Below are 18,613 nucleotides of genomic sequence, written 5' to 3' on the forward strand. Positions count from 1 at the left end.
GGCCGGGCTTGTCCTGGGGCGGCCCGAGCCTTTTGTGCGCGCGAGGCCGGGGGGGGGGGGTGGTAATAATATTAATGATGAACAAACCCCGAGTCTTGTCCTGCCGGGCAGTGAATCAGTCTGGGAATCCTACTAGTAGTCATCCTCACAGCTGGCCACTGCCCTGCGCGGCCGGATCAGTCCAGGGACACTTGGTCTGCGCACTGGAGAGGCCGAGGAGGATACACGGCATCAACACCAGCAGTAATAGCTGGCTGTGTCCTGCCTGGCCATCTACCTGGCTAGGGATAATGATAATAACGATAAGGATAATGATGATAATATTAATAATAATAATAGCTAGTTTTGTCATGTCCAGTAGTAAATCAGTCCGGGAATTATTGTTATTGTTATTAATTCCTAGACTGATTATTAATAATAATGGTAATAGTAGTAGTCATAATTCCTAGACTGATTTCTTAATTATTAACTGAATAATATTAATTACAGCTAGTTGTGTCCTGCCTAGCAGTATTCAGTCTGGGAATTAATAATAATAATGATTAGAGCTTGTCATGTCCTGCCTAACAGTAAATCAGTCTAGGAATTAATAATGATGATGATAACTGTCAGTCTTGTTGTGCCTAACAGTTATCAGTCTAGGAATTAATAATAAATAATAATAATAATAACGACAGCCAGTCGTGCTCTGCCTAACAGTAAATCAGTCTAGGAACTGATGATGATAACAGCTGGTTGTGTCTTGCCTAGCAGTAAGTCAGTCTAGGAATTAATAAGTAATAATCATAGTAATAATAACAGCCAGTCGTGAACTGCCTAGCAGAAGGTCAGTCTAGCAAGTGCTTCCTAGTCAGATTTGCTTTGAAATCGACCCTGGGGTGAAGTGAAGGGAAGGTGATGGCTTGTAAGGAAGGTGCCTTGTGTTTCCGAGGACTCTGCACCCGGGTTGCATCGCATCGGAGGGGGCAGGGCTCAGGGATGGTTGGTTAGATGAAAGGTGCCTGTTTGCAATGCTGTTTTTTAGTCATTAGTCCATCATAATAGGGAAAATGATAAAAAAAAAACCAAAACATGTACAGACGGGGCGCATCTGTGTTTTGTGTGGCAGGTAAGTTTTGATGATCGCTGTTACAATGAGATATTAATTTCCCTCCATTCAAAACAAGGTGGTAGTAGCCAGGCCAGAACCGTGTGAGTGGCATCCAGCCCGCTGGCTTTCCCTTTGGCTCAGCCCTGGCCTAACACCCTTGCTCCTGGTTTCCGCAGCCTCACTCTTCCTCTCCTTTTGTCATTCAGAGCTGGGAACAGAGCAGCACAAGGAGGTAGTTTGTTCAATAGTGGCATGTGTGAAGGACAATGTGAAAGGGGATGGACAGCAAAGGGAGAGGCTGACCATTTTAGTTATATGGTCAAAGATAACTCTCATCCTGAGCCTTATCAGCAAGGTAGCCAAGCTGCGGTGATATTGGATATTCACAGTATGGGTTGCCTTGTAATAGAAGCATGTGTCAAGTGAGATGGAGTGCTTTGTGTAGTTAGCAGTGAAGGATGCAATAGAAATGCCATGGGTAGATTGGGGAAGGACCAATGTGTAAAGAAACTTGGCTTAGACAGGCCTGACCTGGCATCTGAGATGGAGAAATCCTGTCATTTGAGAGAGACCACATTAGGGGGGGAAGCCAGGACCTGAAATCAGAGTGGGAAGATTTCTGGGTTGGAGCTGTGTGTGTTTTGGGGCAGAGGGAGGGGGAAGGTGTCTTGGAAAGCAAAGGGATTAGAGCAGTGAGCTGGAAAGAGAGAAAAATAAAGAATCCCTGAAGTACAGAGCACATAGCATGAATCTGCCTGAGTGAAGCTGCAGGAGGAGTTGTGGAAGTTATACTGCATATCTGTTTCTCTGGACATAGGTCTGCAGAGAGAGCTACAGGCTTTTATAGATCAACATAGAAAACACTTCATGCAAATGCTGAACAAACCCAGGTGCCAGCCTAGTTCCTTGCAAATGTTGCTATATGAGACGTAATCTGCTCTCATCCTTTCATCTTTTCATTTCTTTTGAGAAGACAAAAAATGACCGTAAGAAATGCAAGTAGAGAGGTTTGACATAGTTCCAGCCCAGATCCTTGCAGTGCAGATGAATGACTGATGTGGAGTTTCTGTTTTGCTTGGTCTTTCATTCTCTGTTAGGGCAGATGCCTGCCTAGAGTGGATAAATCATGGAGTTTGTTTCCTAGAAAAGTGAGGATATTTTTGGTTTCTTAAAGATACCCTTTTGATGATGATCTTGTCCAGAGTTTATGCAGGGAATGCAGTACCTTGCTCAGGGAGTGGTAAAAGCATGACTGTGCCTTTTCCCACCCTTTTGCTTAATCTGACACACAAGTTGTTATTGGCACCTTTTTTGTTTTAAAGCCATTTTATTCACTGGAAACTGTTAGCTGTGCGAGTAGATGGGCACTTTGTTCTAACTGGTCGAGGTCTGATAATCTGAACTAACGAAACAAAAGGCATTCGCATCTGTGATTTATTGGATGGTTGGCCTGGCGAGAATCTGGCACGAGGAGAAGTACAGACATGTACACAGGAGAGTATAGCAGGAGTTAGTTCTGCACTGTCAGATCACTGATGTCTATCAGACCCTGGCATCCAAAATAATGCCGAGAGCCTGGGGCCGTGCACATTAGCACTCCAGTGCTGCAGAATTTGGTTGCTGGCCAATACTCTCCGGTATGTTTTATGTTTTCATGTGTAAACTGAGGATTTCCAGCATTTTCCTGATTACTACCTGTGTCAATCAGCGGTTAAATCACATGGTTGAACATATCTGGGACCATTCAGCTAAGGGAAGCTGGTATATAATCTAGCTTCCAGTTTGAGAGAGGCAGAAAGATGTCTTGCACAGGTCAGGTACCCATTTGTGTGAAGCCGATGACCTGTTTATCTCTGGTGCTTTTCCTATACTTGCATTCACTTCAGCCATTTCCAAGTACAAGTGTCATCTTGAGGACAGGCCATGAGGGCCAGAGTATCCATTCAAGTGTTTAAAAGCTTGATTTTCCTCTGTTGGCAAGTAGGGTTCCCCTCCTCCCCCAATCAAAAAACATGATTAAAACTTACCAAAGACCACAAAGGAGCTAAAAGCATATTTTTTTCCTGATGGAAAATCCAGCTCTTGAGATTGTTAAAGCTAGACTCAGCAAAGTGATATAGAATATATTGTGTTAACTGATTGTGCTGTAGCAAAGAATAAAATCTGATCTCCTAACAGGTCTTTCATCTTTAGCCTGTGTGATTTCTTGATAGCTGCTTGTCATAACTTACGTCTGCTAGCTCCTTGGCTACATAAGGGGAAACTGGTGAATGAGGACATTGTCTGTGGCTTTTATTCCCTACCTGCCATTTTAAGCACTGCCGTGTGAAAAGAACTGTGGCAGTGATGCTCAAACTTTTTGGCCAGTGGGCTGGAAGGGCAGTGCCCAGGCTGTCCGTGGGCTGGATCTGGCTGGTGGTCCCGACCTGGCACAGGGAAGTCATGGCAGGGCCCCATCTGGTCATACAGAGTAGGATGGGGGGTGTCCCAGCTCCAATTTGGGGGGGGGGTAGGGAGGGAGAAGGGGCCATGGGTCAGCTCCATCCTGGCCCATGGGAGGAGGAAGAGGGGGTGTGATCCAGCCCCATGTGCAGGGATGGGGCTTGAGCCGGCCCAGAGGTGGTCTCACCCCAGCCCCACAGGGCTGGGGGCGGGGGCTCAGAAATGAAATGTGGCCCAGAAATGAAGTGTGGCCCAGCAGGGGTGGCGGGGAGGGGGCATGACCTGGCCCCAATCTGCTGCACGAGACTTGGGGTTTGGGAATCTGGCAGCAGGAAAGAGTGACTGTGTTTATTGCCACCAGATTTTCTGGGCTGGATGCCTATGGCTCCCTGGGCTGTATTTGGCCTGCAGGCCAGAGGTTGGGCATCCCTGAGTTGTGATATCACATGTGATAGATGGGACTTCCTCCAAACCAAGTCTCGATATAAAGCAAAAGAAAACTTTTAATCAGGACCTGCCGTCCCTCTTAAGAAATGGTCTCTTCACAAACTGAGATTTGGTTGTCAGGCAAATTCCAGGCCAGCAGCAGTGCTGGTTACCTTGGCACAGCAGAGCTCTGGAGGCTTTCTGCATCGCATCTAGCTTATCAGCAGCGCTCTTAATATCCTGTCTCAGTGGAGGAGCTGTTCACACCAAGGCTCCTGAAGTGGTTTACACTGGCTCAGTTGAGGGACTTGCCTAAGGCGAGGTGAAGTCATTGGCTTCTCGTTATGCTCATGGACTGCTACTGCCCACCTCTCCCCTGGGCCTTGCTTACTTCTCCATGTTCAATTCCCCTCCTCCTGCTTCTTTCCCTCTTTTTTTTCCAGCCCAGTGCATTTGTATCCTTTAATTTTACATAGCAAAAATGTAAACCAATTTAAAATTTGGCTTAAAAATGTAATCCAAGTTTAAACCACCACCTGGAATCGATTGATCTTTGAGGATGGGTCACGAGTGTTGCTTCAAAAGGAAGAGGTAGGTTTTCCTTCCTGCCTGGATGTGCTGCTTAGCAATGCCTGGGAAGTAAACTGCACTGTTCTTGGTCCCTGAATGATGGCATGGTGGCAATGACTCCATAGCTGAAGCTGTAACTAACTTTCCCTCTACATTACTTTCTCTTGGAAAGTTTTAGCTCAAGAGGAATTCTGGCAAGACTTCAGAAGCACTTAAGGATGCGCTCAAATATGGGATTTTATTAGATTTATAACATAGTCTCCTAGATTATTAATGAAAAGTCTCTTGTCTGTTTATGTGGTTGTGGTTAGTCCCAATCAACTGCAAATGTTAACAGTACATGGTTCCCCTGACTCCACTACAGTTGTAGAGTCGACAAGGCCTAAATCCAGTCAGAAAAGAGGATGGATATTTGCAAACAGGTCCATGACTGAGGGCAGCACAAACAGTGAGCTTGTGTGCAGCTGATCTCTTCTTGTTAAAGTCTGAGTCGGCTTTGCTTTAAGCTTTCCACCATTAATTCATTTAATATGTTGCATTATTGTATTTAAGAGGATAGCAAAGAGACTGCTGCTTAAGTGCAAAATCCAATCCAGTCTTTTAATAAAGCCAAGTCAGGCTTTGAGCTCTGTTTAATCTTCCTTGAAATAAGTCCTTCCCACTGTGAGTAAATGTGCGCGGCCCTGATCCTGCAGCTTTGTGCCCACATGCTTACCCAGAGGCCTGATGGAGTTGAGAAGCCTAGACTTGATTCCTGGCTGCCACTGACTCCCTGTGTGACTTTTGCCACCAGATGTTGGCAGAGAGCAAACAGCAGCTGCCCACCCCATGCCACCAAAATGCATCCATATCTATGCGCCCCTGCTGGCTCTTCACCGCTCTACTGCCAGAGCACAAAGTACACCCTGGGAAGGCACCAGCTGCTGAAAGGACAACGGCAGCTAGCAGAAAGCATAAGATGGTCTTCATCAGGGGTGTCAAACATACAGCCCGCAGGGTGGTGCCAGCCTTCAGAACCCTGCCATCTGGTCCCTGGTGCTGCCCCTAGGTTTATCAGACCCACTCGGCATGGCATGTGGCCCTGGTGCAGGGCCCATCAGTGGGATGGACTGGATCTGCAGCTCCACTGCTTTCTCCTCTCCCACTGCAGCATACCCGATCTGGCAGCTGCTCTAGCTGGTCTGGGACCTGTGCTGCGCCTGGGGGATCCTGGAGCAGCTGTAATGGGTGCCATGCATGGCATAGACCTGTCGGAGCAGCAGACACGCTGCACACGGCTGCCCCAGACAGACTGCATGGCCTGCCTCACGTGTCCTGCATGACACCTGCTCCAGCCAGTCTGTCCAGTGTTCACGGGTACTGTGTGCAGTGCGGGTCCCAGACTGGGGACTGCACCGTGTACATGGCACCCATTCTGCCTGCTCCGGGCCTGCGTTGCACATAGCGCTAGTCCCAGACTGGTGGAGCAGCTGCCAGATTAGGTATGCTGGCGGGGGCGTGGCGGGAGGGGTCTTTCCAGCTGCAGACCAGCTCCACACCACTCATCCAGCCTGCAGAGCTTGGCGCTCCTGGTCTATGTGCTCCTTCTGCTGGCTGCCAGATAGCAGTGAAAGCTTCACCCCACTTTTCTAGTTCTACCTTCCTAGATGTGGTGGAACTGGGTGAGCAGGAAGGAGGTCTCTGCTGCCAGAGACGAAGTTTGGGCATGGATGCCCTGAAGTTTTCGGGGCAAAGCTAGGCCTCCCGTCCCTCTTTGTAAGATGATGATAATACGTCTGTTCTTTTGTATTTGGTCTGTCTTGTCTAGTTAGACTGGAAACTTTTTCGGGTCAGAGACTCTGCCTGTCACTATGTATATACAGTGGGTAGCAGGCTGAGGACTTGACCTCAGCTGGGAATTTTAAGTGATACCAGTAATGATATCAGTAATAATAGCAGGCCAGCACGGCTTTCAAACTAGCTCGGGGCTGTGACTGCGCATAGGAGGTGTCTCTAAGGAAGTGGGTGGGGGGAAGAGGAAGGAAGGTAGAACTAGAAAAATATTTACAAAGTATTAAGTTGCTTATAAAATAATAACATTATTTTGTTAAACGTGTTAAAGTGTTAGAATCCATCAAATCTGCCATTCCCTGTTATACAGTAATGCCCAAGAGTGTAAAATTTGAGGGGGGGGAAAATCTAGCTTGCTTTCCACAATATCTGTTGTTTGCTCATTTTGTGCAATCCTCACCATGAGGACATTCTCAATGCAATATCTTTGTTTTCTACTTGATTTCATCTTTGTCTTCTCTTGCATAATGCAAAACTAGTAAGGTTGAGTTTAAAGCTCTGCATGGGAAGCTTTATGTCTTTTTATTTGTTTTTTGTTTTTTTAACTGTTTCCATTAAAACTTTTTTTACCTTCTGTAGAAATATTTTTTTTGTTTTTTGACAAACATTTAATTCTGAGTCAAATCTGACCTGACAGTTTCCTTTGAAAAATCTTTTTTAAAATCACTTTTCCACAATCTCCAAATGATCTTAACTGGCAAGCTCTAATGGGGAGAGTGAGGTGAAAATAATTTGTATTCATACTGAATAGCAGACACATGCCATTAGGCATTATTGATTTGTTCATTTACACAATATACTTTTGTGCATTTTTTAGTAATTAAAAAGCACTAAGGGATTAGATTGCTAGGCTGATTAAACTTTCCCAGGCCTCAGATTCTGAGCAGAGAGGATAATTTTTTGTGGCATGAAGAGGAGAAGGAAGGGAAAAGAGTAAGAACCTAAGTATTACCAATTCTCATGATTTATCAGTAAGTTTTACAATATATTGTGTTTCACTTAAACCTCAGCTCCTGGTGTCTTGTGACACTTTTGTGAATGTTAAACTTTGGATCTTTCCCTTTCTCTCGTGCATCAAGTCACCTTGTATTGCAGGGGAAGGAAAAAGAGGGGCCATTTCTTTTGAGAGGGCGGTGGGCAGCAGAGGGAGGAGAGTTGAAGTGAAAAAAAGCAGAGAAGATGCTCACAGTTGTATGCAAAAATTGGCTGAGGGTTTAACAAACATCTCTCTGGGGCTTTATGCTTGTGCTAATGGCCTGTGCACTTGAGCATCTTTTTTATGGACAGCAGATACATGTTTTATCATTCATGGCATGGCAATAGTACCTGGAAAGTTCAGGGCCACAACTTGCATACAAAGGTGCATCCACATGATCTCCCATATCCCCCAACTGCACCAAGTGAACCTATGTAGCTGCTTTAGAGTGGTGCTGAACCTGGGTCTAGCGCTGCTCTTCACCTCTGTTTTGCGCATGCTTACTGGCCTGTCCTCAGGTCCTCTCTGAGGAGGCTAAATCACTTTGTTTCCAAGTGTGGCGTGACCTGCGTGGGAGTTGGAGGGCAAGAAATGCTCTGTGGCACTACTCCCGGGCGTGGGAGCAAGTGTAAACCCATCCAAATATTACAAGTCAGTCCCTGCCCTGCATTGTTGCATAGGGGGATGCACAACAGGTGAACACAGCAAACAGAGAAAAGGAGGAAGGTATTTCATAGTCCCATTCATTTATGGGAAACCGTTCATGTGTTTAAAACCATGCACGTGATAAAATGTTCTGCTTAATAAGGCCCTAATGTAGAAACATTACTTTAAACATGTAAAATATTGTCTAAGTGCTAAGCAGCCTTTTCCCCTCAAAAACAAAACACAGGCTCTGTATGTGACATGTAGTTTCAATATGCAGTTCCCAACATTTCTTGTAAAGTCAGGCAGCATATAAAGTCAGAATTATCACAGAATCGTAGAGAAGTGGGGCTGGAAGGGACCTCTGGAAGTCATCTGTCCAACCCCCTGCCCGAGGCAAGATCATCCCTGCCCAAATTATCCCATACAAACCGTAATCTAAACTGTATGTACAGCTCATTGACGTACCTTTAAATAAATATGTAAATATAACACTTTTTTATATCTTATTCAGACCATGAAATCTTAAGACTTACGCGGTAGTAGAGTAATTTTAATATGACTTGCAATTATTATAATATGGTTATTACATTTTAATTAGTATAATTATATGTATTGATACAACATTTTTTATGGCTCTTTTGGGAGATGTTAGTGCCGTCTACTATTAAGGCCAATCAGCATTACTCATTACAAGTCCCTGTTTTCAAGGTGCGTGTAATTGGCTAAACTATAGCTATTTGGACTGAAATTTTGGCAGGTGTGTGCCTCACATTGAATTTTTGGGGGATGATTTCAAGCGAAACAGTTCAGTCCTTGCTAAAAATAAGGTGAGGGGAAACGCATTGTTTCACCTTTGCTAACAAAAAATTCCATAGCCGTTTCTTTGAACAGCTCTAGTGTCCGCAAGTTTTGGAGCAGGGGGGCTCAATATCTGGCAGAGGAGTGGCCTTTGTATTGGGAATGTGCCTTTGGTCCTTGTGCAAATCTACCCCAATGTAGCCAAGACATGAGTTTTTGAAAAATCATAGTTTACACATGCTCAGTAGAGATTTAGGCCCCCAGCATGCATTCATTCAAAGATGTAGGGCAGGCAGCATGATTTTGGGATTGGGGATCAGGTCCCAATGGTACCCTTTCTGCTTGTCAGTGGAGGAGAAACCTGGGATTATAATCCCAGTTTCCCACCTATATCAGCAAATTGAAAGTGGGTGCTTGCAGGGGCTAACAATCAGCTGATTGTCAGCCCCTGCCTCTGACTGCATCAGGACTTTTGACCTCCCTGCTGTAACACAGGCAACCCAAGGAGGGTTGGGTTAACATGAGGGTTAGGGGTTAGGGTCCACACCTAGACAGAGCAGGGAGCAGCAAATAGGAGTGGATTGGAACCAGGAAGCTAATGAGATCAGGATGAATGGTTTCACTCAAGTTAACAGGGTTAGCGACCTCTCAAAATTGCACATGTTTTCATGCTATTGTGGATCAAGGTCTGACAGGTTATTCCTCACCATGCCCCTGAGAGAGTGGCTGGCATGAAGCTGAGAATAGGTCAATGTCAGCATCAGGATGAGAACTCGCGAGCTGCTGTCTCCGAGGACTAGAGCACACACCAGTGAAATGAGCCCCTGGGTGAAGTGGGATGAGTGAATTGTGTTGTGTTTAAATCAGGGTGAAAAAAATTCAGGCAAATTCCTGACAGGCAGCTTCACCACAAACTGATAGAAAAACTGCTCAAGAAATCACCTCAACCATTTGTCCATATTTGAGCATATTCTTGTACAATGACAGAACATATTCTTGTACAATGACTAAAAGGCATAAATATGCATCTCTGGTTCTTTTTCCCTAGGACTTGCTTCCTGGAATTGTTACCTCTGCAAGGCTCTGTGCCCATCTTTGTTCCGATATGAGCAGATCAATCAGATTTCAGGTTTGCTCGGTCACCTGCATCATCCTGCTCATATCCTCTAGCTGGCAATGCCTGGCCTTCCAGAGACTGGAGAAGAGAGACTCAGTGCAGGTAGAGCAAACTGCCCTGGCAGGGAACGAGTTAAAAGAAAGGCTGAACACGCAAAGCTTGGAAAATAACCTTGGCCTCTCTGAGCAAACCACCAGTGATCCCATCTCAGAAGAGCCATCTGGAGTGTCAGCAAAGCCATCTGGGACATCATTAAACAAAGGCTTCACTGCAAGAGGAGAGACACAGCACACCAGTCTTAGCGGTAATGTTTTCCCAGACGGTAAGAGCCTGGATGTTTACACCCCTACGGTATCAGTGGTTGCTACAGATAAAAAGGAACTTAGCCCTACTAGTCCAGACAGAGAGCTGAGTGAAAATGGACCTATGAAGGCCATGCTCACAACAGCGGTGACTACCCTAAATCCCAACATCAGCAGTGCTGGTAGCAAGACAACAGCAGGGGAGAGCAATGAAGCAGGACGTGGCTTTTCTGCCTATCTAAATAACCCAGTTTTCATGACGGCTGCTACAGAAGAGAAGAAGGCTGAAGGGAACGCGGAACAGTCAGTGACAGCCCAGCTGAGCAGTGATGAAATGCCCACTTTGCTCCCCAGCTCCCGAACCTTAGATGTGGCGGATGACTTCCTGGCAATCCCTGCACCTCTTGTTGATCAAACTGCTGAATCTGAGCCTGGCACACTGGTGCCAAATGTAGCCAGCACCTTGGAGCGGACAGCAGCAGAGGGCCCTGATTTCACTGCAAAGCCCTCTTCTCTGTTCACAGATGCCTCCCTGAATTTGGAAGCAGGACCTGACAATGGGCATGGGGGCTTCCATGCTACAGCTAGCATGGTCACAGTCCCACCAGCTGTCCCTGCACCGACTGATGACTGGGATGATACAAAAGTAGGGAACATTAACCAGGAGAGGGGCACAAAACAGGAGGAGATAAAGTTGGACCACATGGTAACGGAGCCACCTCAAACAGCAGCAGGAGACCTTGAGGAGAAGGATATGAAAGGACTGATGCCATTCACAGCTTCTGCATATGTGACTACTGTGAACCTAGATGAAAATGATCCTGCTGGGCCAAGTCCGATATCTGTGCAGGGGAAAGAGATTTCAACAGCTTCTGCTGACCAAACAGTGGTTTCTGTCCTCAGCACCCTGACTGCAGATGAAGCAACTGCCGCAAACACAGTGGAAAATACAGAACCCATGGAGGAGAGGGAACGTGTCTCTCTACCATTGCCAGAGGCCATCACTGATATGCAATCTGACGTCTTCCAGACTCTAGCAAACACGTTAAAAGGTAACTTGCCGACAGCTGCCAAAATAACCTGTGCTTGCGCTCCAGTGCATATACTGGGAGAATTGCTGTTTGTTATTGATCTGCCTCCTTGAAATCAAGGAAGAAATGGGAACAAAAAAAGGCTGTGAGCCATACCTAGGATCTAATGTGCATCTGCAGTAGAAATATTTAAAGAGGCACTGCCAACATGTTCGCGTCTGCTGTAGTAAAAGTGAAGATTGCTAGAAACGAATGGTGTTCCCAAATACAGTTTCCCCATGACACTCCTGCACGCTCCAGTCTTGTGGCTGTGGATCAGCTGCCACCTTCTGCCCTAGTACCAGAGCTCCCTTCTGCCCTGAGTCAACCCAGGTGCTCTTCCTCACACCTGGGCAGAGCGTGCATCCAACAAGGGCAGGAGAGTAGAGGCATAGCAGACAAGACATCTGGGGGTGAAGGCTGTGTCTCTGGGGGATCCTCATAAATACCCTCAGGGGAGCAGACATTAGAAACCTTTTTTTTTAAAAAAAATCCTCTTAAAGGTTTCTTAAAAAAAAATAAGCTGCAGGTTTCTGGGGCACGTCAGAAATTCTGGCTGGCAGTGTCACTCTTTCCGTGTGGATTTATTGTATTTATGTGTTCCTTGCCTCATGCAGTAGGGATTTCTGATTCATTTAGGAAAAGGAGGCCCTCTCTGCTAGCAGTATGTTAGTGCAAAGGCCAGATCCCGCCCTAGTATAACCAGGTGGCTTCTGTGGTCTTACCTGCTTTTAAATTGTGATAGCTGCAGACTGAAACTCGGTGCTGTAGAACGCACTGAACCATCTGATAACTGGGGACAGCTGTCTCTGTAGCATCTGCAGCCTGTGATATGAAGAAGTCGAAGGCTCGATGCATTGGTTTCGCCGTAGTAATGGGAGCAGATAACAATCAGCCTGGAGCCACTGACGCTATCCCTGATGATGCAGGAATGGAAAAATTGTTGGCTCTCAGCCCCTTTGTCCCAGGGTGAGTGCAGCGGCAGCTGCTGCTGCTGCTGCTGTAGTGCTTTGCAGACAGCCTGGAATTCTGTGGCCCGGCTCCAATTCTTGGGCAGGTTCTGTGATGCTGCAGATAGCTCTGGGCCCTTGCTATAGGTTCAAACAGGCTCACTGTGGCAAAACTGCATAGGGAAGGATAGCACGGGGCTTGTCTAGCTCTCTGGCTACTGCCATGGCTTTTGCATTCTAGAGAAAGCAGGGAGACCATGCAGTGGGTTGGGAGTGTAATACCTTTACCCTGTGAAGGAAAGCAGGTGACTTCCCCAGATCAGTGCAGCATTGCTTTTTCATGCAATGACCAGTGGATGCTGCTGTCATTTACTTGTATTGCCATAGCACCTAGGAAGCTAGGACGCCATGGTGTTAGGTGCTGTACAAACTACTGTAACAGAAAAGAAAAAAAAGAAACCCACCCAAGCCCCACCCGTGCTTCTAGGAAAGGAAAAAACAACCCAAAAATCTTGTGTATTGGGTCTGCTGTTATGTGAATGTTGGGTCAAGTAATCAGTTGAATCCTATAGTCACTTTGGACAACTGAGCTGGTTCTCTTGATCAAGGGATTGTCTCAGATGATAAAGTTAGTGATGGGTATAAAATAGGACCTGTGGGATTTTATTTCTGCCTTTCACTGAAGACTTCAGCAAAACCCCTGATGTCCCAGAGCTGATCATTGGGCTGCTTGCAGTCACATAAGCCTGGTCAACTAAGCGTGCTTATGCTGAGTGGTATGTTCTGTCCTGATGCAGCATGAAGTCCTGTGCAAAGCGCAGTACCTGTTCAGGGCTTTATTATCCCAGTGGGGCTTGTGGGGTAACTGTGGCAGAAGCAGACCCTTGTGGAATAAAAATCCCCCTAGTTGTTCCCAGTTGGTATTTCCTTTTCACCTCTCCCTACTCTGCACCTTCTTCATAGCATCTGGGGGGTAGCTGTGTCCATTGTTTACAACTTGATTTCAGAGATGCTAACGTGCCAAGGTTTTCCGTTCCCTCAAACAGCTGCTCCTGTTTGCTGCATGCTTTTGATCACAATAATTACTCAGTTCGTGTACAAGGCGTCAGTGCTGACAAATGTTACTGCTGTAGGTGTTACTCAGGAAACGACAGTCAGTCAAGAAACCGATGCTGCTTTGCCTGTCCTGACGCCAGCAGACCTTGCTACGCATGGGGCCATGAGTGCGACAGAGGAGGAAAGTAAGCTGGCAACCCAGCTACCGGATGTCTCTGGTGTCACCCAGCTGTTGAGTGCAGACTATCCAGCAACTCTCGTCTCCTCCACTGCCTCCCATTTGTCTCCTGAAAAAACTCCAGAAGTTGAAGGTAGGCTTTGGTGCCTCCACTTCCATGCAAAATTTATTTTTTCCATAAGAGAAAGAAAGTATTAGGAGTTTTGTTGTTTAGGATGTGACAACGAATTTAACACAGAGTTCTCCTACATCTTCTTAACAGCTTGCCAGTCTCATTGCAAAAAAGACCTTGCTTTGCTAGGGTATTGATGTTGCTGTCAATTCTCCTCCAGGGGCTGGTTCTGCAGCTTCTGCTGGTTTGGAGAACCCATCTACACCATCAAAGTTGCTGTGTTTTAAATATGATTGGTTGACCTGATTGTGGCCACACCGTGCAGGAACATTTTCATTGCCACTGTGAACAGGGAAAAATCTGTTTATAACTAAATCAGTACCAGGTTTGAAGCTTGGTAGATACTGAAGCTAAAGACCTGTTCTAACATGATCATAATTGTTTTTTTCCCCCTTTTTTTTCATTTCAGAAGAGTCAACCAGGTTAAATGTTCTTTGGCCACCACCATCTTAAAACATGGCAGTTTTATTTGTTTTTTTTTGGAAGTGTTGGGGGTCCCGACGTGAGACAAAAATGTTTGATTTTTCATCACTGGAGGAACTGGTAGGGTGGGCACAATCCCTATGCTCCAAGATCTGCGTCAGTATGTAGCTCATTTCAGAGAGTAGTTCCATGGTGTTGGCTTCAACCTACAAAACCCTAAGTGAGCTTTTTTTCCATTCTTCTTCAGGTACGGACTCCTTGCAGGGCTTTATGTACAAGGTGAAGGTAGCTAAGTTAGAGTTTGAGATAACATGTCATCTTTAAGGCAGCCCTAGTGGGGAGCACAGAGGTATAAGGATTGCCCATGTCTGCTAGGTAAGTGTTGCCCCTGTGTTGGTCTGGTATATAGGAAAAAGCAAGGATTTGGTGAAATCTCCCTCAGGAAACAAAAAGACAGGGAAGGATGAAGAGTGAGCAAACGTTTCCCCCCCCCAGCTCCTGCTGGAGCCTAGACAGGAGCTTCTCTTTGAGCCATGCAACTATGTGCCTCCTGCCCTGGTGCTGAGCATAGACAATGATTCTAGCCCAATGGGAGAGATGATTGTTACAGGTCTTTCTGTTGTGGAACAGTATTTTGAATTCAATGGGCAGATTTTTGATGGGATGTAATTACTGTAGATATTCTCTGTTTCCTGATAGGCTTTTTAAGTCCTTTGGGGTTCAATTCTGGCAGAGCAGGAGAAACTGTTGCCCACTCAACCAGAATTTTTCCAGGCATCACCTGGGGAGCTGTACACAATGGCACAGTCACTACAACTACAGCACAGGCTTTCTTTCCTACCAGGCTAGCTTGGCAGGACTAGGAAAACCAACGCATCTAATAGATTGGTTAAGACGGAGGAACACAATGATATTTCACCCATGGTGAAAGAGTCTGGGGGCAGCCTTGATACACTGGTGTTCTGTAGTGTGCAAATTGCCACTCAAGTTAGATCGTTTTGAGTGAGGATGTTCTGTAGGGAAAAAAAAAGGACTCTGTTCTAAGAGTGTCACTGTAATTAATTCACTTCTGACGTTTAATTATACATTAATCATTTGTAATCTTTTCTCTTTACAATAAACAATTCCAGCTGTCTCTTGGTTCACAACTTGATTTATGCCTTTGAAAGGCTCTGAACTTGCCCCAGTTTAGCGACTGACACCCTTCGCAGTGGCATAAAGTACAAAAAAATAACAGAAGTCTCGTTACGGGAGGTCTCTGTGCTGTGAGACTTCTCTCTGAGGAATAGTTTGTCATTATGGCGGAGCCGGCACTGTTTCATAGTGGGAGCTTTTGCATAAAAGAGATGGCGTTCAATAATTTTTTTTGTTTTAAAGTGAAGCCTCCCTGTAAGACTGAATTCCCTAATCATTACTGAGTTTTTCATGTCACGACTTTGACTTTGTGACAACCATCCTGGTGGGCATTGCTTCTCCTTTAACAGAGCTGGTCACCATCTCCAACGAGAAGGCTGTCCCTGCCCTTGCTGGACCTGATGCTACCCATGCCAGAATGGGAATGCCGACGGAGACCACCAGTAGGACCACGGTCCTGGCAACTCCAGCTTCAGTGGTGTCGTCTGTAAGGAGGACTGTTGTTCCATTTGTGAGGAGGATCAGCACGGCTGTAACCTATGGACTGGACCAGCTGGAATCAGAAGGTACCCCCTTTTTCAAAGGCTGTTGAGCAAGTTGCTTAAATGTGACACTTCAGGCCATGATAGTTGATTTTCCTTAATGTTGTGTTTTTGACTTGAGGAACTCTAAGCATGTCTTTTATAGGTGCAAAGGGAAACAGGAAATCTTGTCCCCCTTTCTGAGGGACACTGGAGACAATCAGCTGAGTGCACTTACGAAGCTGTGGTAGGACTCTGCTGGGAAAACCAAGAGGTTGGGGAATAAAAGAGTTTTCCTGGGAGGAAGGAAATCCCAGGGGCATTTGATATCCATCAGGCATCTGGATGGTCAAAAGGCCTGTTTTGGACTTGGTATCACATGAGTAATTCATCCCAGAGGCATAACTGGGTAGTTCTGTGCCCTTGGCTGTGCTTGCCCATAGAACAGGGGCAGTGGCCAACAGAGATGTAGCAGGATGAGCCACTGCTGTGGGGGTTAATGTGGAAGCCACTGCTAAAAGGCACGTCTAGTGGTGATTCAAAAGCCAAAATCATGTGGCAAAAAAAAGGAGAGAGGTTAACCAACACTTACCTCTGTGGGATTGAACCTCTGGTCAGCACCAGTGCTGTGGCTGTTGTTCACATCGCCTCACCTGTCTTGTGCCCAGAGCTGCACCTGGCTGTCAGGGCCACTGCACGGAAAAAGTGACGGGAGGGAGGGGCAGGGGCAGAAATCATGGAGGGGGTGCTGCCTCTGGCTACGTTCTAGTATCCCCCTTAGGCAGTGCTCAGGGCTTTTGCCTCACTTGCCTGCCCTCAGTTACACCATACAATGATACTTAAAAGATCAGCTTGAGCAATTTGAGAGCCCCTCTCACTCTTGGATTCTAACGTCTTCTTCAAAGAGATGCTGCTGTAGGAGAGTGAAAGCATTGGGGATGGTGGGGCTGGGTTAAACAGCAACTGTTGTCCACCTGCAGAGTCCATCACTTTTGATCTCCTCCTCATCTTGCCATCCTCGCGTCTTCCCTGGCATCTGTTCCAGGAGCCACCAAGACTCCTGTGCTGTTTCCACACTCCTGCTTTTCTGACTTCTGGGTCTCTGCCTCTCGTCTCTCCTTACATCTTTGATGCCTCACCCAATCCAAGCCCTTTCACTCTCTGCCATTTTTGTCTCTGCTCTTGCTCTGACTGTGCTGAGTCCTGCAAGAGCAAACTGCACCTTTTTTGTCCCTTTATCTCTGCTCCTTCCTCTGCCTCTCCCTTCCCACCTTAGGATCTTCCCACTTACTCTAATGACAAGGACAGATGTAATCTAGCAGGGACATACTACTTCCATCCTCATGCTGTTCTCTTTCCTACCAGTCTCATGTCTCCTGCCTTTTGTCTATTATGGATCTATCCCTCTTCATCTTCTACTCCCTAAATCCCATCCTTACCCCTTCCTTCAGCTGCTTTCTCTTTCTCTGCCATCCTTGGCTTTGCAACATCCAATCCCATCTCCCTCCTCCCACTTATCTCCAAGTGAATCTGACCTTTTATTTGACAATAGAAGATGGGTGGGGTGGGGTGGGGTAGGGAGGGAGTGTTTTTACTGAGAAGTAGCTTAAAGGAAACATCAGGGTTTGGGAGAAAGTTAGGAATGAGGCTTATAGGGGTAGTGGGTGGGCTCTGATATAGGCAGGCATGATTAGGGGTATGAGGATTCAATGTAGGCATCCTGGATCCTTGAACTGATTATTTCCATACTCTCTAAATACTGGGGTTTAAGAGTTGCAGGATTCCTGCCCAAAAGGTGGGACATGGACAACTTTGTTGTGTCTCTTACTGAGGGCCATTTGCCTAGGGATGACTAGTTCTCTTATGCAATAAGCAGCAGCATAAGAGACCCCCCCACTTCATTTTGGGCTCCTGCGTGTTCCTTTTAAACAACTCCAGTCCCATCTTATCACTGCATGTGCCAATCAGCTTGTGAAGCGTGTTTGTTCCCGTGAAGCATGTTTTGTAATTTAGAACAGCTTCTTTAACAATGACTCCAGTCTGAAAGCCAGAGCGTCTCTTGGCTTTGTTACATGGCTCTGTGGGACACCCAGCTTCTGAGCAACATGGTGTTTTCTGGACTGTGTGGTCAGGGCTTGTGGCGGTGGAAGCTGTTTCAGAGACCTTGTTCTTATCAGACAGTTCACCCCTGGTCAGCCTGGTTTTTTGAGGTTAACCTCTTTATCAGCTCACAGCACTGAGGCTTGTTAGCTCTGGCTTTCCCCAGCAGCACCCTGCAAAAGTGGGCCACGTTCTATCCAGGGACAAGCTTCCCTTGTTACTGGGTGTTAGCTGCTCCAATTAGATAGGAAGAGGAAAGGTTTCCATGTCTCTCTGAGTAATATTGTCCTCACCCTTTCACCTCCTCTCCTCTGCGTAATGGCAAGTGGAGGGCAGAGAGATGGGGAAGCGCTTGAAAGTCTGGTCACAGCTAGCTACCAAGATGCCCCCACCAGCCCTCCTTCTCCCATGCTATAGTATCAGGGTTTGGGTTAGAAAAGCAACAGCAGTTAACTCTTTATGGTCTGAATACTTCAAGCACTCACTAGCCTAAGGAGTGGACTTCCCAAAGCAGCATCCAAACCTGGTGCTCCCTGTTCTTATTTAATAGCTCTTTCCCTCCCAGGGTCCATGGCACCCCAGTGTAGGCTGTTGCCTTAACGCAGTGATGCTCAACCAGGATGTCACAGCACCCTGGGATACCTTGAGATCCTTTCAAAGGTGCCGTGGTATGCTACACAGTGTTAACACTGCTAGGTTTACAAATGTGATTCACCCAGATAAACCCAGACATTTCAAATAGGAATCCATAGCAGTGGTCTCTGAGCATTTTTTGCAACAGAAAAAGTGCTCTGTTATTTTTCTCTAGTC

The 18,613-nt window shown here is 46.3% G+C and overlaps 1 protein-coding gene across 2 annotated transcripts in view; it reads left to right on the forward strand.

Moving 5' to 3' along the window:
• The window catches only part of CUNH14orf37 (chromosome unknown C14orf37 homolog), a 161,427-nt gene that overhangs the window by 5,216 nt on the left and 137,598 nt on the right, over positions 1 to 18,613 (forward strand). For both annotated transcript variants that reach the window (XM_019518411.1, XM_019518412.1), the window contains exons 2-4: positions 9,829 to 11,251; positions 13,353 to 13,586; positions 15,533 to 15,748. In XM_019518411.1, the coding sequence (XP_019373956.1) occupies positions 9,886 to 11,251; positions 13,353 to 13,586; positions 15,533 to 15,748 (1,816 nt within the window). In that variant the 5' untranslated portion in view covers positions 9,829 to 9,885. The remainder of the gene's footprint in view (positions 1 to 9,828; positions 11,252 to 13,352; positions 13,587 to 15,532; positions 15,749 to 18,613) is intronic.

Source organism: Gavialis gangeticus, unplaced genomic scaffold (genome assembly GCF_001723915.1).
Source record: "Gavialis gangeticus isolate Ggan-Ray unplaced genomic scaffold, GavGan_comp1, whole genome shotgun sequence".
NCBI classification, from domain to species: Eukaryota; Metazoa; Chordata; order Crocodylia; family Gavialidae; genus Gavialis; species Gavialis gangeticus.